Below are 24,667 nucleotides of genomic sequence, written 5' to 3' on the forward strand. Positions count from 1 at the left end.
CTCTGAACCTCTGCTTTCTAAGTAGTATAATTATACTGATTTCGTAGAGTTGTTATGAAGGGTAAGTGGGTGAAGGCATATCAAGTTCTGAGAAGCTGAGAAGAGTGCCTGGCACGTGATCTGGGTGCAGTACACACTAGTTATTAGTGGAAGTCACAGCATTCATGCCCATAGACCAAGGCTGGGTGAATCCTTTGCCCACTGGCCACCATTAAACCTGGGCATTGGGCCAATTGCCAGATGGCCCTGATGGTGCTATTCTAGCATTCTGCGGGTGTGCTGGATCAAGGTCTCCACAGCCCCACACAGCTCCCCTGCAGCTGGCCTGGGGTCCAAGGGAGGCTGGGCTCCTTGCAGCAGCCAGAAGCCAAACAACTGAGTCAGGAGACCAGTGGAAGAAGGTGTGTGTCCACCATCACCAACCCAACCTCTAGGAAGGCCAACATGGGTGTGGGGGAGTCAGCATTTGTGGACTCGGCGGCGCTTCTGGAACCCAGCGGGCCATTCCTTGCCCTGCTTGGGATCCATTAGTTAAACCCTTCGTCATTGTGAATAACTATGTTCTAAAAAAGTTCTCAGTAATCCAAGGTTTTGAAATTCAAATGTTCTTTGAAACATACTAGGACTTTGTCTTTATTACCAACAGTCACGGACTAGGCGTACGCAGGCCTTTGTGGCCTCGGAGCTCTGCACACACAGTGTTCGGGTCCTCTGCATGTGTCCAGTGGCGGAGGTTTGGTAGACGACTGTTCTGCTAGCCCTGATGGGGAAACCGCACGCCCGCTGGTCCTGGAGCTGAGTATGGTATGGTCTAGGCATGGACCAACACCGAGCATCGCACAGGTTACTGTGTTGGTCAGTTAGGGACGTTCCCTGCCTTCTCTAGCCTCAGTTTCCCTCTCCATACAGAGGAATTACAGCACATGCTTCCCACTAATGAGGGTTTAGCACCTCCAGCTTTGCCTCACGGAGCCTTGTCCTTTCTCTCCCACAGCCCTGACCCGGGCCCTGGGCCGGAGGGATGGAGAACTCCTCGGCTGCGTCTGCCTCCTCCGAGGCTGGGAGCAGCCGCTCCCAGGAGATCGAGGAGCTGGAGCGCTTCATCGACAGCTACGTGCTCGAGTACCAGGTGCAGGGGCTGCTGGCTGACAAGACAGAGGGTGACGGTGAGAGCGAGAAAACACAGTCCCACATCTCCCAGGTGAGCGCTGCCCCGGGCAGCTGGGGTGGGGGGCAGGGACCTGGGCAGGTACAGGGCCTGGGCAAACTCAAAGGTGGGGTAAGGGGGCCCTACATCCAGACAGCATCTGGTTGCCTTGCCCTAGATTGCCAGGGTGCGGGTGGCCCCACCCACAGGGCATGGGATCCATGCAGCAAGTCCCTCTCCGACCCTCTGACCCACCTCTGTTCTGTCCTGCCCCACTGGGCAAACCTGCAATTCCTGGAACACAGATTTACGGAGCACCCGCCATGTGCTGTACCCTATCCCCGTCTTCCTTGTGCCCTAGAAGAGGCCTGGGGATTGTCGCTCATCCAAAACGCACACAGTGAGAAGGCTGTGACTCGTGCATCTTTTCTCTGATTGCAAATGCAGGCAGCCACGAGGGAGTCCCTCAGGCAGTCCCCCAGGGCTGTGTATGTCATACCTAGTTAGGCACAGGAGGCTTCTGAGCAGGCTCTCAGGCCGGTCTCACCCCCTCCTGGGTCAGTTTGCGGCAGCCCTGGTCTCGCATGGAAAGTGGACTCCGATGAAAGACTGTGAGCCGAGATTGGAAGTCCCGAGTTCTCCTGAGTGGAGTATGAGCCATTGATGGCAGCAACCCTGTCGCTTGTGTGTTTGCTTAACACCGTCAGTCTTCGGTAGATGTTTGTTCGAGGGCTGGCTCAGATGTACTTCTAGCTGCCTGTGCGACCTTGGGCATATCCCTCAACTTGTGTGAGGCTTGGTTTCCTTACCTGGCCAGTGGGGACAAGCCAACTGCCTCAGAAGTGTTGAAGGTCAGAGGGTGTTGTCTGCACAAGGAGACATGGGAAGGCCTCTTCCATTCGGGGTCTGGGTCCCAGGTGTCCACCTCTTGTACTTGTCGTCCCACCTGAAGCCTGGAACCCCTGTGACGAGGAGAGGAGAGCCACTGGGTGTCCTGCTTTGGAGAAAAGCTGAAAGCAGCTGGCTGGGTGGGCAAAAGATTCAGACCCTCCGGCTTCTTAGAAAGCCAGGCGAGCATGTGGGTTTCCTGGAACTCGAAACACATGTCAACCTGGGAAACTCTGAAGCCGTGGCGTCTCCACGCCTTATCTCCACCAGGGGGTAAAAAGAGGAGATCGTCCTGGAGAGAGAATGGAAATGTGTGTGAGGTTCCCCTTAGCGTCCTGGAAGTTCTGGAATCAGAGTTAGTGCACTCTGTCCAGGGCTCACTCTGCAGGGTGTTTTGAGCACCTGCCCTGTGGCCGGCACTGTCCCTGGACTGGGTGTCTGGGCAAAACAGACAAACGTCTGTCCTCATGGAAGGTCTATTTAGTGGTGGATGACAATGGCTGTGGAGAAAAATAAAGCCGGAAAATGGAACGGGGAGTGATGAGGGGCAGGAAGGGTTTGCAAATTTAAATAGCAAGTCCAAGAAGATGTCACTGAGGAGGTGGAGGGGGCAGCTGGGCAGGCATCTGGGGGAGGGGCGTTCCAGATGGAGCGGACAGCCGGTGCAAAGGCCCGAGCTGGGAGGGCGTCCTGAGGGCAGCAGGGAGGCCAGTGTGGCCGGAGCAGAGAGGAGGAGCGGGGGCCAGAGGAGATGAATCCGGGAGAAAGGATGTGCCGAGGCTGAGCCCTGGGGTCTGCCAACATTTAGAAAGCAGGGGTGTGATGAGGAACCAGCAAGAGACCAGGAGGCGTAGGCAGAAAGGCAGGAGGGAACCCAGGCAACCGTGAAGTCTTGGAAGCCCCAGAGAGGATGTGCTTCAAGGAAGTGGGGGGTACATTGGCTGTGTTTGCTGCTGCATGGCATGGAAGAGGAGGACTGAGGGTAACCTGATAGAGCCATCGGGGCTACTCGTGACCCTGATCAGAGAGGTAAAGGTCGAGTGGTGGGGGCGAAGGTCAAGGAGGCACATTGGAGGTGTAGAGGGTAATACAGATCCACTCTGTATTACGGGTTTTGTTGTACAGGGCAGAGACACGTTTGGGGAAGTGAGGTCAGAACAGGAGTGTTTACAACACGTTGTGCATCGAAGGGATCACTCCAGGGAAGAGGGGATGGTTGCTGGAGCTGTGGCCTTGAGTAGGAGAGAGGACTCGGCCTTGGCTGGGCCCCCACAGCTCACCCGCAATCACAGGAGGGAGATGCCAGGCTTGCAGCCCCACCTTTACGCTGACACCTACTTGTGCAGCAGAACTGGCTGCTTCTCCAGCTGCTTTCAGCCACGAGAGTGCAGAGCTATGAGGGGAGTATAACCAGGATGGGAGTTTCTCTGGGCGAGGACAGTGGAGGGGAGAAGGGAGAGGCAGATGAAGGAGTGGTGAGTGATGTTCCCTCACTCTGAGCCAGGCCCAGAGGGGAGTGGGGATCCAAGGTGGGTGGTAGACACTGAAGGGCGGTGGGTCAGTGAACTGGAGGTCCTAGGGAGTCGGAGAATTGTCAGAGTTCTGATACCAAAAGGTGTGAGCCAGAAAGAGAGGTGTGTCCAGAAGAGGGATGTTTGAAGCTCAGGGTGGAGGCAGTGCAGTAATTGAGGATAGAAGGGCTGGGTGTGAACGGGAGAAGAGGAGAGATCAGGAGAGGGGTCTTGGAACTGAGAGGCAAGGCACCAGGGGAACCTGCCCGGTGCCTCTGGCCCTAAGCCCTCAGCAGGGAGAGCAGGTGGAGAAGTGGCCTGCCAGCCCCTGCTCCTGGGACAGGTTGGGCCTGACCCACCATGCTGTGATGTCCATGCCTGGAGGGGCTTTGCAACAGATGCTGGTTGTGAGGTAGAGTACAGAAAACATGGCCACCGGTAACATCTAGATGCATTCCTACAACCTCCTGGGTTTTCTGAAGTTCCCTGGAAGAATGCAAGCACTGGGCAGGTCTGCCTGCATGCTGTTTGCCAAGGAGCGACATTTCAATCCTGATCCCACTGCCCCCTCCCTGTCCCACAGACACCCACAGACACAGCTGGGTTCAGACTCCGCAGGAGGCGCAGCTGGGGGCCACTCGAGGCAAGGCCAGGGTCAGAAGTGTCTGCATAGCACACTTCTACTGACACGGCCTTATGGGAAATCTTTCTGCTAAAGCACTTTTGATTGTTTTTCATTTAATCTGATGACTATTTTAAATGGAAGCCAAAAACAAAGAACCAAAATAAACTAAGGAGAGTCCCTGTCTGCCTGTCTGCGGTCTTTTAATGTTTCTGGAAGAGGAAAATTGTTAAGAATCTTGGAAACCTTGAGAAAGCTTGAGGGAGTGGACAAGAAGTTGTTCTTCAGTTGGTGAGGTCATCATTTTAGGGTCCGAGAGATGACAGCTGACACTCAGGAGGAAAGTACCCTACCGTGCTTGGATGCTTGGACTGTGTGTGCTCCCTGCCCCTCCCCCAGCACTGATGAGAAAGATGGACGCGTGGAAGGAGGGAGGGAGGGGAGAAAGGAAAGAAAAGTGGGGAGAAGAGGGGAAGGGAAGGGGAGGGGAGGGGGGGAGGAGATTGGAAGGGAAGGGGAGGGGAGGGAAGGGAACAGAAGGGGAGGTGAGGAGAGGGAAGGGAAGGGAAAGGAAGAAAAAGGAAGGGAAGGGAAGGGAGGGAGGAGGGGGGAGAGAAGGGAAGGGAAGGGAAAGGAAGGGAAGGGGAGGGAAGAAGTGAGTTTTCATTTCTCTAGATGAGCAGTAACCAGGAGAACGTAAGCCCTAAGTTCCCCAGCACTTTCTGGGTACCGAATGTTAAATCACACCACTCCCCCGCCCAGACATGTTTCTAGAATGTCTGCCCTCCCGTGGAGTTCAGGTCCCCAGAGGCGTATCCTGGAAGTTGTCTTCACTGTGCGTGGAAGTAGGGGGTTTGTAGCCCCACCTGCAGGAGGAAAGACTGAGACACAGAAATGAGAACTAGCCCAACGGCGCTGCACTGCGGGGAGGGCTGGCTGGGCCCTGGTGCTTCCCCACCTACTTTAGGTTCCCTGCTGGCTACATGCTGTTGGGTCGTTAATACAGTTTCCCCCCTGTGGAATGAGAATTAGGACTCCAAATCTCATTGACCATTGAACTTCTGTGGAAGAGATTCGGGCGTCGTAAGTGGGGAAAGCGTGGCACTTAGGACGTTAGTGGACGGTCTTGTTGGTCATCACCAGGCTTTCAATCAGTGTCCACAGCTCTGGCCGCAGGTTGGAATTGCTTGGACAGACCCCACCTCAGAATTCAGCTGAAGGGGGAGGGGCTAGGGCATTGCATTCTTATCAGCCACCTTGTGACTCTGATATCCACTAAGGAGACAACCATGTCTGTCTCCACTCTCTTGAAAGGATAGAATGTAGGGGCATCGTAAAGAACAGATACATCTAACGAAGGCATATTTTCCAATCACTGCTTGTCAATGGCTCAAAGGAAGAGCCAGTGAGAGTCACTTGGAAGTCCTGGGTTTTGTTGCAAAGGCCAAGTGGCCTTTCAAAGAGAGAGGCCGCCCTGCAGATCAGGAGGCTGGGGCACAGACAGTCAGATGGGCGAGATGTCTCTCACCATGGTTTTCTCCTCTTTCTCGTTCTGCCTTCCCAGGGCACTGTTCCCTCGTCCCCCTTTTATCCCATCCCTTCGTTTCCACCTGCCTTTGCACCTTTTCCCCCCACCGGCCATCTTTGCCCAAAGGAGGAAGCGCCCAATGGTGGACCACCCCTGAAAGGCTGGGCAGAAGTGAGCGTGAGGGCAGCCGTAGGTGGCTGAGCTTGGGGGACTCCGCTTATTTTTCCCTTATTTTAAAACACACTTCGGTTTTACTTAAACAAGATCTACAGGCACACATTCTCCCGGCCCACAGGAATTCAAATACTATTCATAAAGCCTGCCTCAGCGACTGCCTCGTTCCACGGCCTTACCCTCCCTCACAGCGGGCCAGCAAGTCGCCTTCCTCACCTTGTTGACGGCTTTACCACTGTACATACAGTATGACTTGTAGAAATACAGTATTTCAAAATGACAAAGTATAGCCACGGAATATGCCTTCAGTGACTGGCACTTTCGCCTAGCTGGGGGCCCTCCCTCTCATCGGTTGCCTCTCACACGTCCACAGGAAGAAAGCAGTGCCAAGGCCCGTGCATCGGCTCTGTCCTGTCTGCCGGCTGCACGGTCGCCCATAGTACGGATGTGCCAGGGCTGAGCCATCCCCCTGTGGGTGGGCGTTCAGGTGACTTCCCGATTTCCCCCTGGAAATTCAGGGCACTTCAGTGAAGACTATTGGCTGTGCCTCCTCCTGCACATGCAAAAGTGGTTCTGCAGGGAGATGCTGAGAGATAGAGTCATTTCAATAGCTGTTGCCAAATTGCTCCCCGAAACGACTGTCCCTTACTCACACTACCACCACTGTCCTGGGACAAATGGTCTCTTGTCCTTTTAATTTGCATTTTCCTGATTTCTAGGGAGGTTAACCCCTTTCAAATCTGATTACAAGTTATTTTTGGTAGGTTACATTTTTTATTTTACTTTTAAAGCAACATTTGGAAAAACAGAGATAATCAGAAAACAGGAAAAGAAGTTCACTGTAATTTTATGACAGAAACTAATACATTCTTTGTGTATAGTTTTTTCTCTGTGTACCTTTTACAAAGTTGAGGCTCTAGCATGCATGTCATTTTTACCTTGCTTGTTTATTTAGCATGAGCTCCTCCACGTTGTTTGGTGGTTTTTGACATAAAGCACAATTGTTTTAATCTGCCCTTTTTCTGCCCATTGCTTTTGGCTGCATAGGGGAATAGAATTAGAGCTAACATTTACTTATTCAGGATCTGTCGTAGGCTCTGGGACCAAGTGATGGACAGAATGGACCATCGCCCGTGTCCTCCCAGCCCTTGCTCTCTGGCGGGAAGGACAGTGACAGACACAGACGGAGCTAGGATGTTGGGGGTGAGGGGCGTGAGTGCTGGGCTGTCCTGGAGGGCTCACTTAGGAAAGGACTTCCGAGCAAACATTTGGGGAAGATACAAGAGTGAGGCCGCTTGGGAAGGGGTTCCAGGCAGAGGAAACGTCAAGGGCACAGGTCATGTCCCTCTTTCAGGAGCAGCTTTGGGGCCAGTCTTCCGGGAGCAAAGTAGGCAAGGGGGAAGGTCACAGAAGAGCCGGAACTGCAGGGCCTCGCTGGCCCTGGTGAGGACTCAGTGTTCTCTGGTGAGACGGGAAGATGCTAGAGGGTTCTGAGCAGAGGAGGGACGTGGAGTGACCACTTAAAGACCAGGAAGCCATGCAGTTGGTACAGGCAAGAGGTGACGGTGGCTTGGAGCAGCCTGGTCACTGCTGAGGCTCTGAGGAGCGGTCAGATTCTCGTTGCACTTTGAAGCTACACATGACATGATTTCCTAGTGAACGACCCTGAAGAGTCTAGCATGAGCGTAGAGAAGTGTAGATGTTCCAAAAATTAGTTCTGGGAGTCCCTGGAAGAGCAGCATTGGCAAGCAAAGGGAAGGAGTTTGGTTTTGGGCATGAAAGAGACGTTTTTCTGATTTATTTGAGAGTAAGTTACAGATATGATTCCCCTTTATCCCTAAACACTTTGGGGTGTATTCCCTAAGAACAGGGACGTTCTCTTATATGATCGCAGTACAAAAAAGAATCATCGATACAACCCTATTATTTATAAAAAGGAATTCTAGGTTTCTCAAAAAATTAAACATGGAATCACCATATGATCCAGCAATTCTACTTCTGGGTTTATGCCCAAAAGAACTTAAAGCAAAGGCCTGAACAGATACTTGCACACCCGTGTCCATAGCACAGTTACTCACAAGAGCCAGGCAGTGGCCACAGCCCGAATATCTGCCAGTGGACAAATGAACAAAATCCCACTTCCGCTAAGTGAAATCATCCAGACACAGAAGGACAAATACTGTACGATCACTCTTCCTTGGGGCACTAGAATAGTCAAGTTCATGGAGAACGAGAGCAGAACGGTGGTTACCAGGGGCTGGGTGGGGAGGGATGGGGAGTTACTGTTTGCTGGGACAGAGTTTCAGTGTGGGAGGTTGAGTACCATATTTTTTGGACTATAAGACACACCTAGGTTTTAGAGGAGGAAAATAGGAAAAAAAAACCCTGCTCCACTGCCGCCCCCTCCCCCACAAAAGCCATGTAAGCTACATTTGGACTATAAGATGCACCCCCATTTCCTCTCAAATTTGGGGGGTGATGTGTCTTATAGTCTGAAAAATACGGTAAGTTCTGGAGACAGCTGGTGGTGTGGTTGAGTAGCAGTGTGAATGTGCTTAATGCCATGGAATTGAGCACTTAAAAATAGTTACAATGCTAAATTTCATGTTAGATACATTTTATCACACCAAAAATGAAATAACATCCAGTTCAGTGTCTATCTGAGACCACAAATTGCTTTTAGTATATGACATTTTTGTTGGCCTTTTGAATTAATACCTGGTTTTGCCTGTTACTCATTCTGCCACTTTTTGGCCATGTAACCCTGGGTCAGTTACTTAACCATGCATGCTGCGCCTCGAATTCCATGTTTGCAAAGTGGGGGTAATAAGCATGCCTAGGAATCTGAGGAGTAAATATCACTGTATGTCAATATATGTAACAGGCTTAGAACAGTGCCTGGATTTAAACGAAATCTTTGTATCTTCAGGGCAATTAATCCTTTGTTGCACATTGTTATACATGTTGCCAGTAGCCTCTCACTTGTCTTTAAATTTGTTCATGATTTGCTTTGTCCCATAGAAGCTTTAGACTTTGAGGCAGTTTCAAACTTGGATTTTAATCAATTCGGACGTGGTGCGTATGGATAGCGTGAGGCAGACATGTGGGTGTTTTGTCCTCACCTGCTGGCTGGTTGTCTCACTCCCGAGTGTTTGTTTATTGGTGGTCTCTCCTTTCTGTGGATCAGAAATACTCCCCTTGTCGTAGACTAAGTCCCCATTTGTTCATCCCTTTGCTTATGGAAGCAGCTTTAGCAGGGATCTCTTTGTCCGGTCCCATGTTGATTCAGCATGCTGGGTTGGTTGTGGCCACTGACACACTTTGATGTCTTTGGGGACCTGGAGGCCATGGGGATGTGCAGCGCTTTGTCATCAGCACTTCAGCCTCCCCCTCCCCGAGCCTTTCTCCCCTCCCCCATGTGCAGTGACACCCCTGCTCCCCCACCGAGTCTGCTCCTAAAATGCTGTCCATTCTGGATGCACACCCCTGATAACAGGTTTTAATTCTTTCTCTCTGTGTGAAATATTAAAGGTAGCACTGAGACCGAGAACACTGGAATGAACATCTACCTTGAGCAGAGAATAAACATCTGTACTCCTGTTATAGACTCTCAACCCTGTGCCATCTTCATTTCAGCTTTTTAAAGAAAGAAAGAAGTTATCACATGGTGGAAGCCCTGAACCATGTGAATTTGATGTTCGTCATTCCCATATATAAAACTAAAAGTGCCCCATTTTCCTACCTACTTCTGTTCCATGACCTTTGTCAGGGGAACATCACCTCCCCCCAGCCGCCCCCCAGGACTTGCTCCTAGCTGTCAACCTGTTTACCTTGAAGGAGAAATGTGCTGTGTGTAGGAGGCAGGCATGGGGGTGGGGTGGAGGGGAGTGTTCCTGGGCAGGTGGGGGGGGGGGCGGGGGGCTTCTCTCTACCCTGGAATCATCTCATACAGCTAAGGACCTGTTCAGGAGGGTCTGTGTCTGGAGATTTTTCTAGGTGGTGGCTCATACAAATCTGATTTTTCCAGGCAGTGGGCTCAGGGTCAGGAGGTGGTAGCTACGGCCTCAGAAGAAGGAGACAGCTCTGGGAGCAGAGCCCCAGCAGAGGCAGGGCGAGCTTCGGACAGGGAGGCAGAGCTTCCTGGGGGTTGGCCTGGGAAGAAACACTCCTCAGTGGAGGTGATGCAGGCAACCGCAGAAGAGACAACAATGTCCCTGGGGCTGCTGCTTGGCTAGCGGGTTGGAGAGGGAAGGTCACACAGGCCCAGTGGGTGCAGCCTGCTGGGGTAACTGTGACTCACACTGAATTCCTCCCTTGGGGTTCCCCGGGGGTCGGGAAAGCTGCACACAATTGGATGGCATGCCCTTCTCCAACAGCTTGGTCTGGGGCCACACCTGTAGCCAGCCCTGGCCGGGTCTCTGGGATGGGTTTCTGTGGACTTGAGCATCTTGCTTGCTTTCCTTGGTACCTGTCAGCCCCTCGCTCACTGCTGGTCTGTGCCACGCTCACAGGTCCTCATTTCCATCTCTGCCTGCCCCATGGGTGGAACCCTGAATGGTGGATTCTAACCTCCTGACCCTGCCTACCCAGAAAAAGTCTCTGACGCCTTAGCCAGAAAGGCACGCTTGCCCTGATCTGCCCCGAAGCTGGCCAGCAATCCACACCAGGCTGGCTCTTCTCCAAGAATCCCAGCTTGCCCATCTTCCTTCCCTGGGCCTCGCCTGTGAAGGGAGGCCTTGCAGGTCCCACACTGAATGTACTCAGGAGGCAGCTTCTGGTTGGTGGATAGGAGGTTAAGGGTGAATCTGACAAAGCAGAGCCATCTCTTGGGAGCTTGGAATTGCTGTTGGAAAGCCAACCAGAGGGGCGAGGTTGCCTGTGGCTGAGTATGAAGCCTTGGCCCCCCTGTGCATGTTTGTTGGGAGGAGCCATCCTGGTCCCCTGCCCCGCCCCTCAGGGGCCATGCTGACCCCAGGAGGAGGTGTGCCCACGCTCGAATCACTGCTCTATCACATCAGCGTGTCACGTCAGCGCTGGGCGGCTGGGCTCGGAGTGTTTGGGACGCCTGCAGGAAGGAAGCCTTTCTCTGCAGGGCCGTCGTAGGACCGGGTGACAAGTGCATGATCTAGTCCTCCGCGGCCAGTAGTCTCCGTGGGCCTTGCTTGTCCCCAAGCCTGTCAGCCTGGCCCCAGGCAGGAAGGGAGACACCACTCAAGGATATGAAGCAGAGGGATTGCTTTCCAGTAGTTTAAACATTTGTAGATAGACAGATAGATACATATGCAGGGTGGGGCAAAGTGGGTTCACAGTTGTGAGTACGTGGAACACAGAGTTTATTCTTATATTATTATTTATTAGTTATTGGATGATTTTCCCTGTGAACAACTGTTCATCTACTTTTACCCCGTCTTGTATGTATATAACATGCACATGTATATAAACACACATACATATATGTGTTACTTTTTGTGTTGAAATTATTTTAGACTTTATCGCAAAGGTATAAAAATAGCACAGGGTGTCCCCACGACCCTGCTTGTCATCCAGCTTCCCCAGCGTCAGCTGCTTCCGTGACCTCAGTACCACGATCAGAACTAAGAAGGTAACACCGGTGCGATGGGACTTTATTCGGGATTTTACAGTTGTTCTACTAACATCTCTGTTTTGTTCTGAGATCCCAATTTGCGTGTGATTTTCGTGTCTCCTTATTCTCCTCCTGTCTGTGAAAACTTTCTTGGTCTTTTCTTGTCTTCCACAACCTTGACACTTTTGAAGAGCGCGGGTCACCTATTTTGTAAAAAGTTCTCTATTTGCATTGCCGATGTTTTTGTCTTGATTAGATTGAGATGGTATGTTTTGAGCAAGAGCACCTCAGAAGCAGTGTGCTCTCCTCGGCGCATCATTTTGGGGAGTCAGTGATTTGATATATTTTATTACAGGCCATGTTCTCCACAGTGACTCAATCAAAGTGGTGTCTGATGGATTTCTCATTTCTCCTTCCCCTCCCCCGTAATTAATAAATACAATATCTTGGAGAGATGCTTCGAGACTGCAAGTATCCAGCCAGAGGGAGTTCAATGCAGGGAGTTAGTTACAGATGATAGAAAAGCTGAGAAGCTAAATAACTAAGAGATGAGCAATCACAGACATCACTTCCCCCTGTAGACCTGAGGCACAGGGTAGGCAATGGTGCTGCCAGAGCCAGGGTTCAGGGTCATGTACAGAAGGCCACCTGGTGAGGGCTGAGACACAAAGGGGACCCAGTCACTGCTGGTATGACACCTGAGGCTGGGGGGGGGGGGAAGGAAAGGGGAGGGCAGGGGAAGCACCTTGGCTTCTCCCTTCTTCCTGTCTCCCGGAGGCAGAACCCAGCTGACACAGGAGCCAAGGAGTCTCAGTTGGCTGGGACCAGAGCCCCTGCTGCACAGAGCAGGGATGGGCAAGAGTGGAGGTGAGGGCCAGGAGTCCCCCGGGGCTAGTACGCCGCCTTTGCCTTTCCCTCAAGCTGTACTGCCCAACAGGGTAGCCACTAGCAGGCACTGGAAATGTGGCTGGTCTGAAATGGCATGGGCTCAACATGGATTTCAAAAGCTTAGTGTGGAAAGAAGGGCGTAAACTATCTCAGTAATGAATTTTATGTTAATTACCTATTTTAATTATGTTAAGATAAACAAAATATATTGTTGAGTTTCATTTGACCTTTTTGAAATGTGACTGCTAGGTCACTTAAAATGACACCTGGGGCTCCTATTGGTGGCTGTCATTGTCCGTTGGACAGCACTGCTCTGGAGCACACTTGCGCTGGCCTGTGTCACCAGCATTGTCATAGAATGTCTTTCCTGTGCAAAGGTCATGGCCTCGGCCCACAGCAGGAGGGTGTGTCCAGACAAGGTTTTACAAAACCGGGCCTTGAGACATCCACGCTCACTCCCGGTTTTGACCAGGTGTGTGGGACAGAGAGAGATTGGGCTTTCCTGCGTTTCCCGAGTCACACAGGGTGCAGATCAAGGTCAGTGTTCAGCAGCCCTAGCCTGCGAGGCTGGCTAACATTTAACACAATTAACAAACGCACCACCATAACGCTGGGTAGCACCACGCACAGGAAGGGCCCCAGGTCACTGCTACCCCATATCTCTCCAGTGTGTTTATGGTTGACAAAAGTCCTCCTCTCAGCCGTGCAGAGTCACCCGGCCCAGCTGTCCCCATGTTATAGGTGGCAAAAGGGAGCCTGGGAGATCACATGGATGTCGGTGCTCTGAAACTTCAGGGGCATCACTTGGGAGCTTGTCAAAATGCTGGTGCTCAGGTTCTGCCCTCATGGAGTCCAGTTCAGTGGGGGGAGAGTGGTCCAGGCTTTGGGGACTGTCATGCAGGTGGTTGTCGGGCCGCACGCAGGGGCACATCAGGCCTCTGCGCTCTCAGGGGTGAGCAGTGGCTCTGGGCTCTGATGGCCAGTCTGGGCTCCTCTCCTGTGCCAGGCAGTCCTGCCAGCCCGCAGGTGCATCGGCTTTTGGAGCTGAGCATACAGGGAGATCTGCCCACACATGCTTCCCTACCAGCTGTGGCCTTGACATTGTAGAGGTCGAGAAGCCTGGTCAGGTGGTCAAATACGGTGCCCACTGTTCAAAACTCACAATGACCCTGTGTCGTGTCTGGTTGCCTTTGGAGCATAGCTGGTTCTCCTTCACTTTGGTGGGTGAAGGGAAATGAGTTTGCCTTCCCTGAGCAGACACCAAAGGGCCACCTCCCTGTGGAATTCAGAGATGCCACCTTGGACCTGCTGGGAGGGAAGGGTTTGCTACTGAAGTGGCCAAGTGGATTTCAGCTGTCCTGCCGCAGGAGGACAGGGCCATGTCTGGGGTCCCGGGCTGAGTGATGGTGAGCCTGCGTGTCCTGCCATCACTAACCACTCCTTTCTCCCCACAGTGGACAGCGGACTGCAGCGAGAAGCTGGACGGCAGCTGCTCCTTCTCCCGAGGGCGCACACCCCCACAGCAGGTAGGGAAGACGCTCTGTGCTCCATCGGGGGTGTCTCATCACATGTCGTGTGTGTCTGGGTTTCTGGCCGGGCCCAGGTTGGTCATCTGGAGACCCTCCAGGTTCCCTATTCACCCCCTGGTTGTCACTGTTCTTTCTGATACCTCATCCCTGCCTGTGGGAGACAGTGGGGTCAGAGGCCAAAAAGCGTGGCTCTCCTGAGAAGCGAAGATGTGGAGAGAGCAGCGACTGGGAGAGCGGAGGGTGCAGTCTGTCCTCTGGAAAGTTCTCCCTGGGCACCGAGCCCACAACGAAGCACTCCTCCCCCAAAACACAGACTCATAAGATTTCTTTTTAGTGGTACCATTATTTGTAATAGCAAACATCTGCTAACAACCAAATGTCCACTGAGAGGAGAGTGGAATATCGTTCAGCAGCAAAATGAATGAGCTGGAGGTTCACACGTCAACGTGGACGATGGGTCCCACAAACAATGGGACTCCTAGGGCTTTGGTGCTAGTGGTGCACTTTGGAGATTCTGCTGTAGGTGTGCAGAAGACCTGGGGGTGAGGTGTCAGGGACCTGTCCATTTCCCTCAGCCAGCCAGCTGTCCTCGAACCAGGGGGCCCCTGCATGAGTCGTGTGGCTGGGAGGGAAGGAGGCAGCGGGTCTTCCAGAGCCGTCCCTGGTGCCCCCTAAGCTGAAAAAGCCATTTATCCCCACCCACAGCACAGCCTCATACTGCGTCTCTCCAGAGAGATAAGGGAGCCATACTGGGCTCCTGCGATAACTTGTTCCTGACCTCAGCGCGCTGACTGGGGCCAGAGGGAAGGCGGTTGGCCTGAGTCTCCTTGTGGCCACACCGCCAGGGCCTTGCGAAGCTGCTCAGAGCCAGCACAGCTCAGCAGGCCTCCAAGTCGTGGGTGTTTGCAGGAGGGATTCCTGCCGATTCCTCCACCAGGCAGTGTTGCGGAGGCCTGGTGCCAAGCTCTGGAGGAACAGCCCCCAACCTTTTTGGCACCAGGAACCAGTTTCATGGAAGATAAATTTTCCATAGATGGGGGGTGGCAGGGGAAGGGACGGACACCAGTCCACGACCCAGGAGTTGGGGTCCCCTGTTCTGGAGGACCTAAAGCATGGTCCCTGCCTTCGGGAGCCCTGCTACTTAGTTAGAAGGACAAAATTATGTGTAAAAGAACATCCAGTGCGGGGCAGGAGATGCACATTTCCAAAGGGTGGCCCAGGTCACAGCTGTCCCAGAGTTCAGGAGCCTGGCCAGGCACGAGCAGAGGAGGTGGAACTGAGCCGGACCTCCCAGATGGAAGGCCACAGTTGGGACCTGTGTGCTGGACACCGTTCTGCACAGCGGGGCAGGAAATGGATTAAAGTGAGGTCTCCTGAGGCCGGGAGAACTTTGGCTCAGCGATGAAAGGCCTGATATTTAGACGCTAGTGACTCAGTTAATTAGGGTACGAACAACAGAGTGATGTAAACCAGACAGAAGTTTCTTTCTCAGCACAACCTGGGTGGGTGCACGGGGTTGGCATGGCACTCAACAGTGTTGGGACAAGTTCCTTGCTTCTCATTCTCTGCTGTCCAGGGTGTTGCCTTTGTCCCCGTGGTCCACGATGGCTCACGTTCCAGTGCGAGCATCACCCAGGGCCTCTGGGTCAGGGGGATCCAAGCTGGTCAGCATTTCTTAAGTGACTGCTTCACAAGGAAAGCCCCACATACCTAGCCAGGGGCACTGCCCTACCCACACTGTCCTGGAGTGGCTCTTGTGGAGGGAGAACCAGGGAGCTGCCCACTGAAGAGTGCCTTTGCTGGGCACAGCTCCGATGGGATGCTGCTGGCCCATCCATTCTTCAAGCTCCCTTCAACCTGGTCCACCAGATGTAGGAGCACCAGACCCACTCTCAGGGACAGCTGCCAGCCCCATAAGCACACCTACTGGCCTCGTCCCTGCCCCTCTCATCCAGGCAGACCCTCTCCCTGCTTCATCAAGCTATTCCATGTACCTGTGCCCAGGCCCTCAGCCAGCTGGTAAACCCAAAGATGGGAGCGAGGGCTGGCCCTGCTTCCATGACTGCCCCTGGCCTAGGACCTTGCACACAGAAGGTGCTCATAAAGATGCTTGAGTTGGCCTAGACCCGGTCCATGTGGCCAGTCCTGAGTGGGCCCTAGGCCTCTGGCCACACCAACTTTGCTGAGCTGCTGAGGTCATTGGGATGACCGGGCAGCTCTGCGTCCCCACATTTACCCATGGGGGAGAATTAGTTTCAGGGGGAAACCGAGGGTAAGTTGAGACTGGGGTGGCCAGCTGCTTGGGCACTCCCCTTCACCGCCCTACCTTGGCCACATGTGCCCTGGGAAGGTGGATGGCCAGTGGATGCTGAGGTGCTGCGTTCTGCCCAGAAAGCTCTGTGTAGTGGGTCCCGGACCATGGGGGGCCCAGGTGCAGGTGCCTCCCCCCGGGGATTAGTCATGCACTGGACTCATTCATTTTATTTCAATTAACGTGAAAACAAAACGAACGAACGAACAAGAAAAGCCCTTGCCTCCTCTGAAGTATTTTTGAGGTACAAAGTGGGAGCAACCTAGAATAAGGTGAGCCCCACGAGTTGGGAAGAAGGAGGCCCAGAGAGCCCAGAATGGGAAATGGGCCACATGTCGTCCGAGGAAGCCTTTCCCACTGCAGTCGGGTTTCGGTTGTACTGAGGACTCTTTGGCATCCCGGCGGCCTCTTTCCAGAAAAGTTTGTCCGTCACCTTATTGTTTAGCTACAAGATTGAAGTCCGGTTTTCACCTTTTCCCCGTAGTGGGGGAAATGCATGGAGATGACTCAGAGGGAAGCACCTGAAATGAGAGAGTGCAGCCCAGCTCAGTTAGGGAATATTTCGAGGTCCTGGCTGGGGGGTCAGCATTCAGGGAAGAAAACTGAAGGCCTGTGAAGGTTGTTTGGGGTCAGGAGCAAGCAGCCCTTCTCTATCTGCATGGAAGAGCTAAGGAAAGGAGATTAAAGTGCACAGCAGTAGGGCCTATGATTAGACCTTGAGAAGGACTTCCTGATGGAAGGGCTTGGCTGGCAGTGTCTGCTGTTGAGCAAGGTGATGAAACCTTGCTGGGAACATAATGAGCACATGTCCTTATCAGGCAGGTTCCTGCAAAGCCCTGGGAAAGGTGGGGGTGTGTCAGAAACGGTGTCTCTGGGTCCTGGCCGACAGCCTGTGATCCCACACTTCCTGGAACAGGAGAGAAGGGCACGCCCATGTCCCATCATGATGCCGGGTAGCAAAGTGAAGCAGCGGGAGCGTGTGAAAGAGCCTTGTCCCCCCAGGTCGAGAGAGCCAGATGCTGACTCAGGTGTGGCACGCCTTCCAGTGCCTCTGCTGCAGAAGGAGGCACTGGGCTACGCAGACTTCTCTGAGCCTCTCTGGAATTTCTTTCATTATTTACATTCTGTGTCTCCATGAAATAACCGACTGGATCCAAATAGCTGCTAAAAGCAACAGGAAGCCTGGATTTTCCATATTTCTTTACTATTCCCCCACCCACTCTGCTGCCTATGCCAACCTGCAGGCTCAGTATATCCTAGGTGCCATCATTGACCGTGACCCGGGAGGTGACAGGTGGTCAGCAGAGATGAACCTCAGATGCGCGCTGCCTACCTCTGGCCCACAGGAAAGGGTGGCGGGGCTTTCTGCCAGCCTTCCTGCTGCCCTCCAGTAGCTACACTGTTGGTTCAGTGCCAGCTTAAAAACTCAATAGTACAAATGGTGTCTTAGTAGAAGTGCCTAGTGTTTTAATCAGCTTCTGTGGGTATGTAAGTGCCTGTATGTGTTCATTACTCTCGATTCAGTCCATGTTTATTGAGCAGCTGCTGTGAGCGTGGCAGACACAGGAGCTGGCACCCCACGGCTCACCAACCGTTTGTGGAGTGCAGGCAAGTTAACACAAAAGAGGCTGAAGGCACACGTGTCCTGGCCCCCCAGGAGATGCCCTGACCATGGGTATTGCAGCCAGTCCAACGAGTGGCTCCGTTGGTCTCTACGGGTAGGGAGATGTCTTGCAGAACATGTGACTTGACCTGTGCCTGCAAGAACAGGTAGGATGTTTGACCAGATGGAGAGGAAGAGACAGGAAGATGAAGAGAGAAGAAATGGCATTAGCAAGGGCTTGAAGTTGGGATGTTAGGGCGATGGGAGAGAGCACAGCTCAAGTTGATGGTCAGTGTTGGGTGTTACTAGAGCGTTGGGGGTAAAGATGGTGAATGCGAAGGTGCTTCTGTGCTCAGCTGAGATGCTGGAAGTGTTTGTTGTCTAACCCGCCACTGTTTGTCCATCTTATCTATATTTTCTCTGGTATTCCATACAGGTAAAGTTTGTCTCCTCGTGTCAGTCAGGATAGCCTAGGTAATGCTGCAGTAACAAATGCCCCTGAATCTCAGTAACTTTGAAGAACCCATTCAGGACCCAGCTTGATGGAACAGTTGCTGTTTTAACCAGTCATCAAGACAGAGGGAGGCCTGACTAGTGTGGCTGTCAGTTGGTTCGGCATTGTCCCGCAAAGCAAAAGGCCGCCAGTTCAATTCCTGGTCAGGGCACATGCCTGAGTTGCAGATTTGGTCCCTGGGTGGGGTATATACCAGAGGCAACTGACTGATGCTTCTCTCTCACATCGATGTCTCTCTCCCTCTCTTTCTCCCTCCCTTCCTCTCTCTCTAAAAATAAATAAATAAAATCTTTTAAAAAAACAGGCAGAGGGAAAAGAACACTAGGGGGTCTCTCACTTTGGCCATTCAGCACTCCAACCTAGATGTAGCACCTGTCACCTCCACTGTGAACATGCTGCCTGGAACTGGACCCACAGTCCCACCCAACCATAAGCACATGAAGAAGCATCATCCTACTGGGTGCCCAGAATGGGGGAAACCAGAACTATTTGGTGACTGGCTAGAATGACTGTCACCTGCCCTGCCTCTAGTAAAAGCCCCGCAGAGGCTAGAACTGACCTCTCCCTCCCCACCGCAAATCCAGAGCTATGCAGATCTGCAGTGAATGCTGACGGCCTCTCAGACTCTCCGGGTGACAAGCAGGTCAGTAAAGGTGACCCGATCCAACCCCCACCCTGCAGTGCAGAGACCCCCTCATGGGGCTGGACATTTTCAGTACAGGGGAGCTCACCGCTTTAGAAGGCATGTCACTGTTAGGCAGCTCCATTGATGGAAATGTCTTTCTTTGATTGGCCCCAAAGCACCTTCTCACAACTCAGCAGATGGTTTCACTCCCCCTTTGCCCAGGCTGTGTGGCCTCTCCAGAGTGCTGCACTGTGGCAGGTCTGCCCTTAGTCCAAACACCCTCATTCAAGCAGCTCTCACCCCATCGTAGTGAGCTCATTCTTTGTCTATTCGTTCTTTTATTCATTCATCCAACGAGCAAGCTCAGGAGTCTGGGGCTGGCACCGCAGCTCTTAGGCGCTGCCCATCCTAGGCTGCCCTGTGGGAGCACTATCAGTACGGGCTACAAGTCATCTGAGTAAGCCTCCCTCCCAGAACTGCGCACGGCCCTGCTGGGGAGATCTGTCGGTGTCACCCCACTGCTCTCAGCACGCCAGCCTCTCTTTTCCAGAAGAAGCCGCCACCCCTGACTTCAAGGCACCTCTGGCTCCAGCTCACTCGGAGGGACCGGATACGGAACTCACCAAACCATGTGCATCACTAACTTTCACAGGGAGAACGGCCAGCAACCACTCATGGGGGCCTGCCGTGCACGGAGTGAGCCGTGCAGTCTCTGCTCTCAGAGACCCTGGAGTCTGCTTTGAGATGTAAAGATTTTCTTAAAAAAAAATAAGTGAAGCCTTTGTTGAGTGGAAAGGCAGAAGTCCAGGACAGCGTGTGAACATAGTGTGTGGGGGCTGCTGTCTGCAGGGAAGCTTGCATCCAGCAGCGAAGGTCATACCAGCAGGCGGGCGGGGCGCCGTGTGGTCAGGGAACTGTGACTGGACTGGGGACAGGGAGACGTGAGACCTCCCCTCTGCACCTATGACTCAACGTTCGCTCATAGGTGAGCTCTATCCTCTTGCTGCAGCTCCAGTTTCCCCTCTGAGAAAGGAATAAACTAGACTTAGGCCCTCAAAATGTTTCCGTAAAAATACAGACCTAGATTTCTGCCTCTGGGAAGATAGAGTAGATTTTTTTTTCCCTACATCCCTACTGCTATTGCAGCACACACCTGGGCATTCTATATAAAACCACCATGAAAAGATCCTGAGAGGTGGAGAGAGGAAGACACCGGCTTAGAGACCTTGGGACCTGAGCAATGACACCGTGGTAACCTCCCTGGGTTTCTTTTCTGCCTCCTCTACCCCAGGCTAGTGCTGAAGAAGTCAGTAGCCAGGAAATGCCAGTGCACACAGATTTTTAAAAAGCCCCAATAAAAGCCTGCTCTTGTTGGCAAAGGTCCAGAAAAAGAGCCACCTAGAAAAGTAGAAAACTCAGACAATGGCTGCTCTACTCCAGCCGGACAGCCCAGAAAACACTTCAGCCCCACTCACGCCACGCCAGCAAAGACCCAGGGGAGGCTGGACTACCTCCCTGGCCCTGTTGGATCAGGGTGCCCCAACCCACCACCTCAGGGTGGTGTCAGCGAAGGCCAAGTAGGAAGATGCAGCTCTCATCCCCGCTGGCCTGTAAGAAGGCCCTTTCCCACCCCGTGGTATATGGGAGCCTGTGAGGGGTCGGGGGGGGGGGGGGGCTGGACTTCTGCCCCACTCAGCAGTGGTGAGGCGCCCTCCCCACCCTGCGGAGATGTGTCAGAGGAGGCCTGCTGGAGAACTGAGACTCCGGCTGCCTGATGGTGATAAGGCTGCCTTCATGGCAGGGTCATCGGGACCGGGAACCTGGAACTTCACCTCCGCCAGGTGTAACAACGGCGCCACCCCTGGACTGGAAACTTTGAGGCTGTGACCCCTTCCCCTGCCAGAGTGGTGTCACAAAAGCCAAATGAAACAGAAAACTTAAATAAGGTTCAGAACTTCATAACATATCACGAAAGTGTCCTGATTGCGATCAAAAATCATTTGTCACACCAAGAACTGGGAAGATGTCAAACTGAATGAAAAGGTCACCAGCAGATATCAACACTGAGATACTGAGATGTGACATCGGACTGGTATCTAGACCATATAAAGAACTCTCAAAACTCAAAGTTTAAAAAAATCCAATTTTAAAATGGACAAAATACATGAAGCCACATTTTTCACCGGAGAGGGTGTGCAAATGGAAAATTAGCACACAAAAAGATGTGCACCACTATTGTCCACTAGGGAACATCACTACACACCTATCAGAACGTGTATATATATTTTACAACGCCAAGTGCTGGTGAGGATGCGGAGAGATGGGCCACTCGTACATTGCTGGTGGAGACATAAAGTGGTGTAGCCGTTCTGGAAAACCGTTGGGCAGTGTCTTTAAAAAATCCACCTGCAAGTACCATATGATCCAGCCATTGTATTCCTGGCTGCTTATCCCTCAGAAGTGAAAACTGATGTTTGCACAAAAACCTGGACTCAGATGTGTAGAGCAGCTTTAGTGACAATAGCCCAGACTGGAGACAACCCACATGTCCTCCGACAGGTGGCTGGTTAACCAAGCTGTGGTACTCAGCAACAAAGGAGAGTCAACTACTGACACCCAGAACCAACTGGATGAATCTCCAGGGAATGATGCTGGGTGGGGGAAAAAAGCCAGTCCCCCAAAGTTACATCTCTGTGATTCTGTTTATGTAATATTCTTGACATGGCAAAGTTATAGAAATGGGGAACAGGTGAGCAGTTGCCAAGGGGGAGGGTAGGAGGTGGGACAAGAGAGAAGTGGGTGTAAAAGGGCAGCAGGCGGGATCCTGGTGCTGGTGGGAACGCTTGGCATCGTGCCCATGGCAGCGTCAGTATCCTGGATGTGACATTGACTTAGGGGAAATATACTTGGCCATGGGCTTTACTCATCATCAACCACCTCTCCCTCGTCTTCTGGGTCTTAATTCGAAGACAGTGGGGGTGGAGAGGGACAGGACGGAGTGGACAGACACAGAAGGTCCAGAGTGAAAGGAATGGCCTTTCCAGCCCCTGAACTCAGCACTGGTGCCACCTGGGAGGCTCTCTCTGCCGGCCTCTGCTCTGCATTCCCTGGCCTCAGGGCCCTTCTATTGTAGGGGGTTGGAATGTCAGAGGTTCATCACAGGCTTTCCCACCAGGGTATTGGGCGCTGTCCTTGGTGCTGAACACACACACACACACACACACACACACACACACACACACACAGATACACACACGACTGTTTCTGCTTGAGTCCTGCCCTTCCCCACCACCTCCCTCTGCACTTGGCTCCTTACTTCCTCTCTGCTGAAGCAAACCTAAGTCACCCTTAATGTCTAGTTTAGTTTGGGCCTGGGAGGAGCTTCAGACCCAGCCCATAGGAAGCATCCGTTTGGGTTAGGGGAATGCCAGTAGCCAGTGGAGGGGGCAGAGGGACAGTCTTCCTGCCGCCCTGTCCTATTCAGCCAGGTTCTTCCCACTTTCTAAACCCATGCAGCCTAGAATTGTCAACACCTGCACACACACACAGGTGCACAAGCAAAAATCGCTCTTAGTTATGTTAATAAAGAAAAATGGCAGCATATGGGGGAAGACCCCCCCAATAAACAGAATTATCTTCTGGAGGGCAGGCACCTTGTAATCCAGGCTTCCCCCACTACGTGAGTGTACTAGGAACCCATCTGTATCAGTGGCCCATCTGGCATTGTTGTGAGAGGCTGCATTCAGCTTCAGTGAATTTTTTTGAAGACTCGATGCATTTGCCCATTTCATGATGGGTGATTTACAAGCACACCTGCCCACACCTTGCTGAGTGTTCAGCAGTTTTTGACCAAAAATGGCATGACCCCCACCCTCTACCCTCCCTGTTCACCCAGTCTCGCCCCGAGTGACTTTTTTTGTTTCCTGGGATGAAAAAGTCCTCAAAAGGAAACATTTTGCCAATGTGGAAGAGGTGAAACAAAAAATGGCAGAAGCTCAAAAAGGCATCCAAATCGATGAGTTCAAAACCTGTTTTGAGCCATGGAAAAAACATCTCGATAGGTGTATTGCATCAAATGGACAGGACTTCAAAGGTGACTGAAGTTTAAACATGTGAGAATAAATGCACAACTTTTTATAAATGAATTCTGGTTGGGGGGTGCGGACTGCAGTGGAACAGTCAGAAAGGGAAGTGGCCACCAGGGCACGAGGTGTGGACAGTGCAGGACTGAAGGAGCGAAGGGTCTTCAGCTGGACCCTAACAAACAGGAAGCCTGGGGAGGGGGGTAGAAAGAACACTTGTTTGTTTCCTCTTAGTCCAGGGAGACTACAGTGGCCCCATGAAGAAAATGACCCCAAACCTTCGGCAGCTGTGTGTGGCCCAGGCGACCCTTCCCAGACAGGCCAGCGTGCGAGCCGCACACTAACTCGGCATCACCTGTGTACCCAGGAGGAGGCCGAGGCCCCTGCAGCCAGGAACAGAAGGCTTGAGGAGGCAGGGGGTTCCTGGGGAAAAGCCAAGCCCCGGTCACCTTCTTCCCTGCCCTTAGCTTGTCCCCACCTCTGCATGGGTCCTCGGTATGAGCAGGTGTTGGGTAGTTGAGAGGGCGAGGAGGGTCTAGCTCCTGCTGCAGCGTCCCAGAAATCAGGTTGCCGCCTGCCTGTGTGTGGCGCCTCTGTCTGCAGGCCCCTGCCCTGCTCTGTCTGCAGGCCCCTGCCCCGCCGGCTTTCCTGCCTCTGTGGGCCCTGAGAGGGTTTGCAGCACAGGTGGGGTGCGTATGCGTGTCCAGAACTCAAGAAGAGGGGAATATCCAGGCATGTCTACAGATTCAAGGGCTTTGATTGGATCTGAAGCAACAGGGTGGGGTAGCCTGTGGTCACCCAGCTTGTCAGCCCAGCGCTGGCGGGTGCAGAGATGGGCGTGCGAAGCCATTCAGTTCGGCTGTCCCATTTAGTGGCAGCAGTCAGTCACTGCTGAGTGAGGCCCAGCCCCTCTGGGCACCACCTAGGCCACCACCTCAGCATCCACAAGGGACAGCACAGGGAGAAGGCCCTGCCCCTGAGGTTCTTCCCAGTCTGGGCTGAAGCTTGAAGGAGATAGATTTTGTTTCCAAGTGCGGGGCGACTGCTCCCGCCCGTGGATAAGAGGTCACGTGTGGTGATTACAGGCCTCTCCCATCTCACTGCACAGCCTCCACGGGCCTGTTCAAACTGTCGTCCTGTGCTGCGGTTAGTGTGTCAAACAGAGCCACAAGTAGGCCACCCCCTCTGACCAGGATCTCCACTGGGAGCTTCTCCCGAGTCTGGCCCCCAGCCGTCCTGGGGGTCACCTTCCTGTCCCATCAGCAGGGAGGCCGTCTTGCTCACAGTCCTCAGCGTGTCCTTCAGCGGTCTGAGGGTCCTCATTCTTGCCACGGGCTGGCACCTCCTCAGCATTATTCTTTCCTGGAGGTGGTGCCCCCAGGGTGCCCTGTCTATGCAGAGTTGGGGCTCCAGCTGCTTGGTCTGCAGAGGACTCATGTCCTGGCACTTCTGTGGCTCAACTCTGAGAATCAGTGTCACATTGTCTGCAGGGTGGCAACGGAGGCAGGAGGTAGGTCGTGTGAGAGAGGACAAGACCTAACCCCGTGGAAACGAGAGCACATTTGTGGAGGCTTCTGGCCTGGGTGATGGAGCAGGCTGGTGAGTCTCAGGAATCGGAAGGTTGAAGCCATGGTCGGGGAGGGGCGGGTTGAGGAGCTGGG

At 53.0% G+C, this 24,667-nt stretch overlaps 1 protein-coding gene across 3 annotated transcripts in view; it reads left to right on the forward strand.

Moving 5' to 3' along the window:
* CTIF (cap binding complex dependent translation initiation factor) overlaps positions 1 to 24,667 on the forward strand; it is a 248,131-nt gene that overhangs the window by 59,709 nt on the left and 163,755 nt on the right. For all 3 annotated transcript variants that reach the window (XM_053912424.2, XM_024580202.4, XM_045187688.3), the window contains exons 2-3: positions 995 to 1,201; positions 13,797 to 13,868. In XM_053912424.2, the coding sequence (XP_053768399.1) occupies positions 1,022 to 1,201; positions 13,797 to 13,868 (252 nt within the window). In that variant the 5' untranslated portion in view covers positions 995 to 1,021. The remainder of the gene's footprint in view (positions 1 to 994; positions 1,202 to 13,796; positions 13,869 to 24,667) is intronic.

Source organism: Desmodus rotundus, chromosome 10 (genome assembly GCF_022682495.2).
Source record: "Desmodus rotundus isolate HL8 chromosome 10, HLdesRot8A.1, whole genome shotgun sequence".
NCBI classification, from domain to species: Eukaryota; Metazoa; Chordata; class Mammalia; order Chiroptera; family Phyllostomidae; genus Desmodus; species Desmodus rotundus.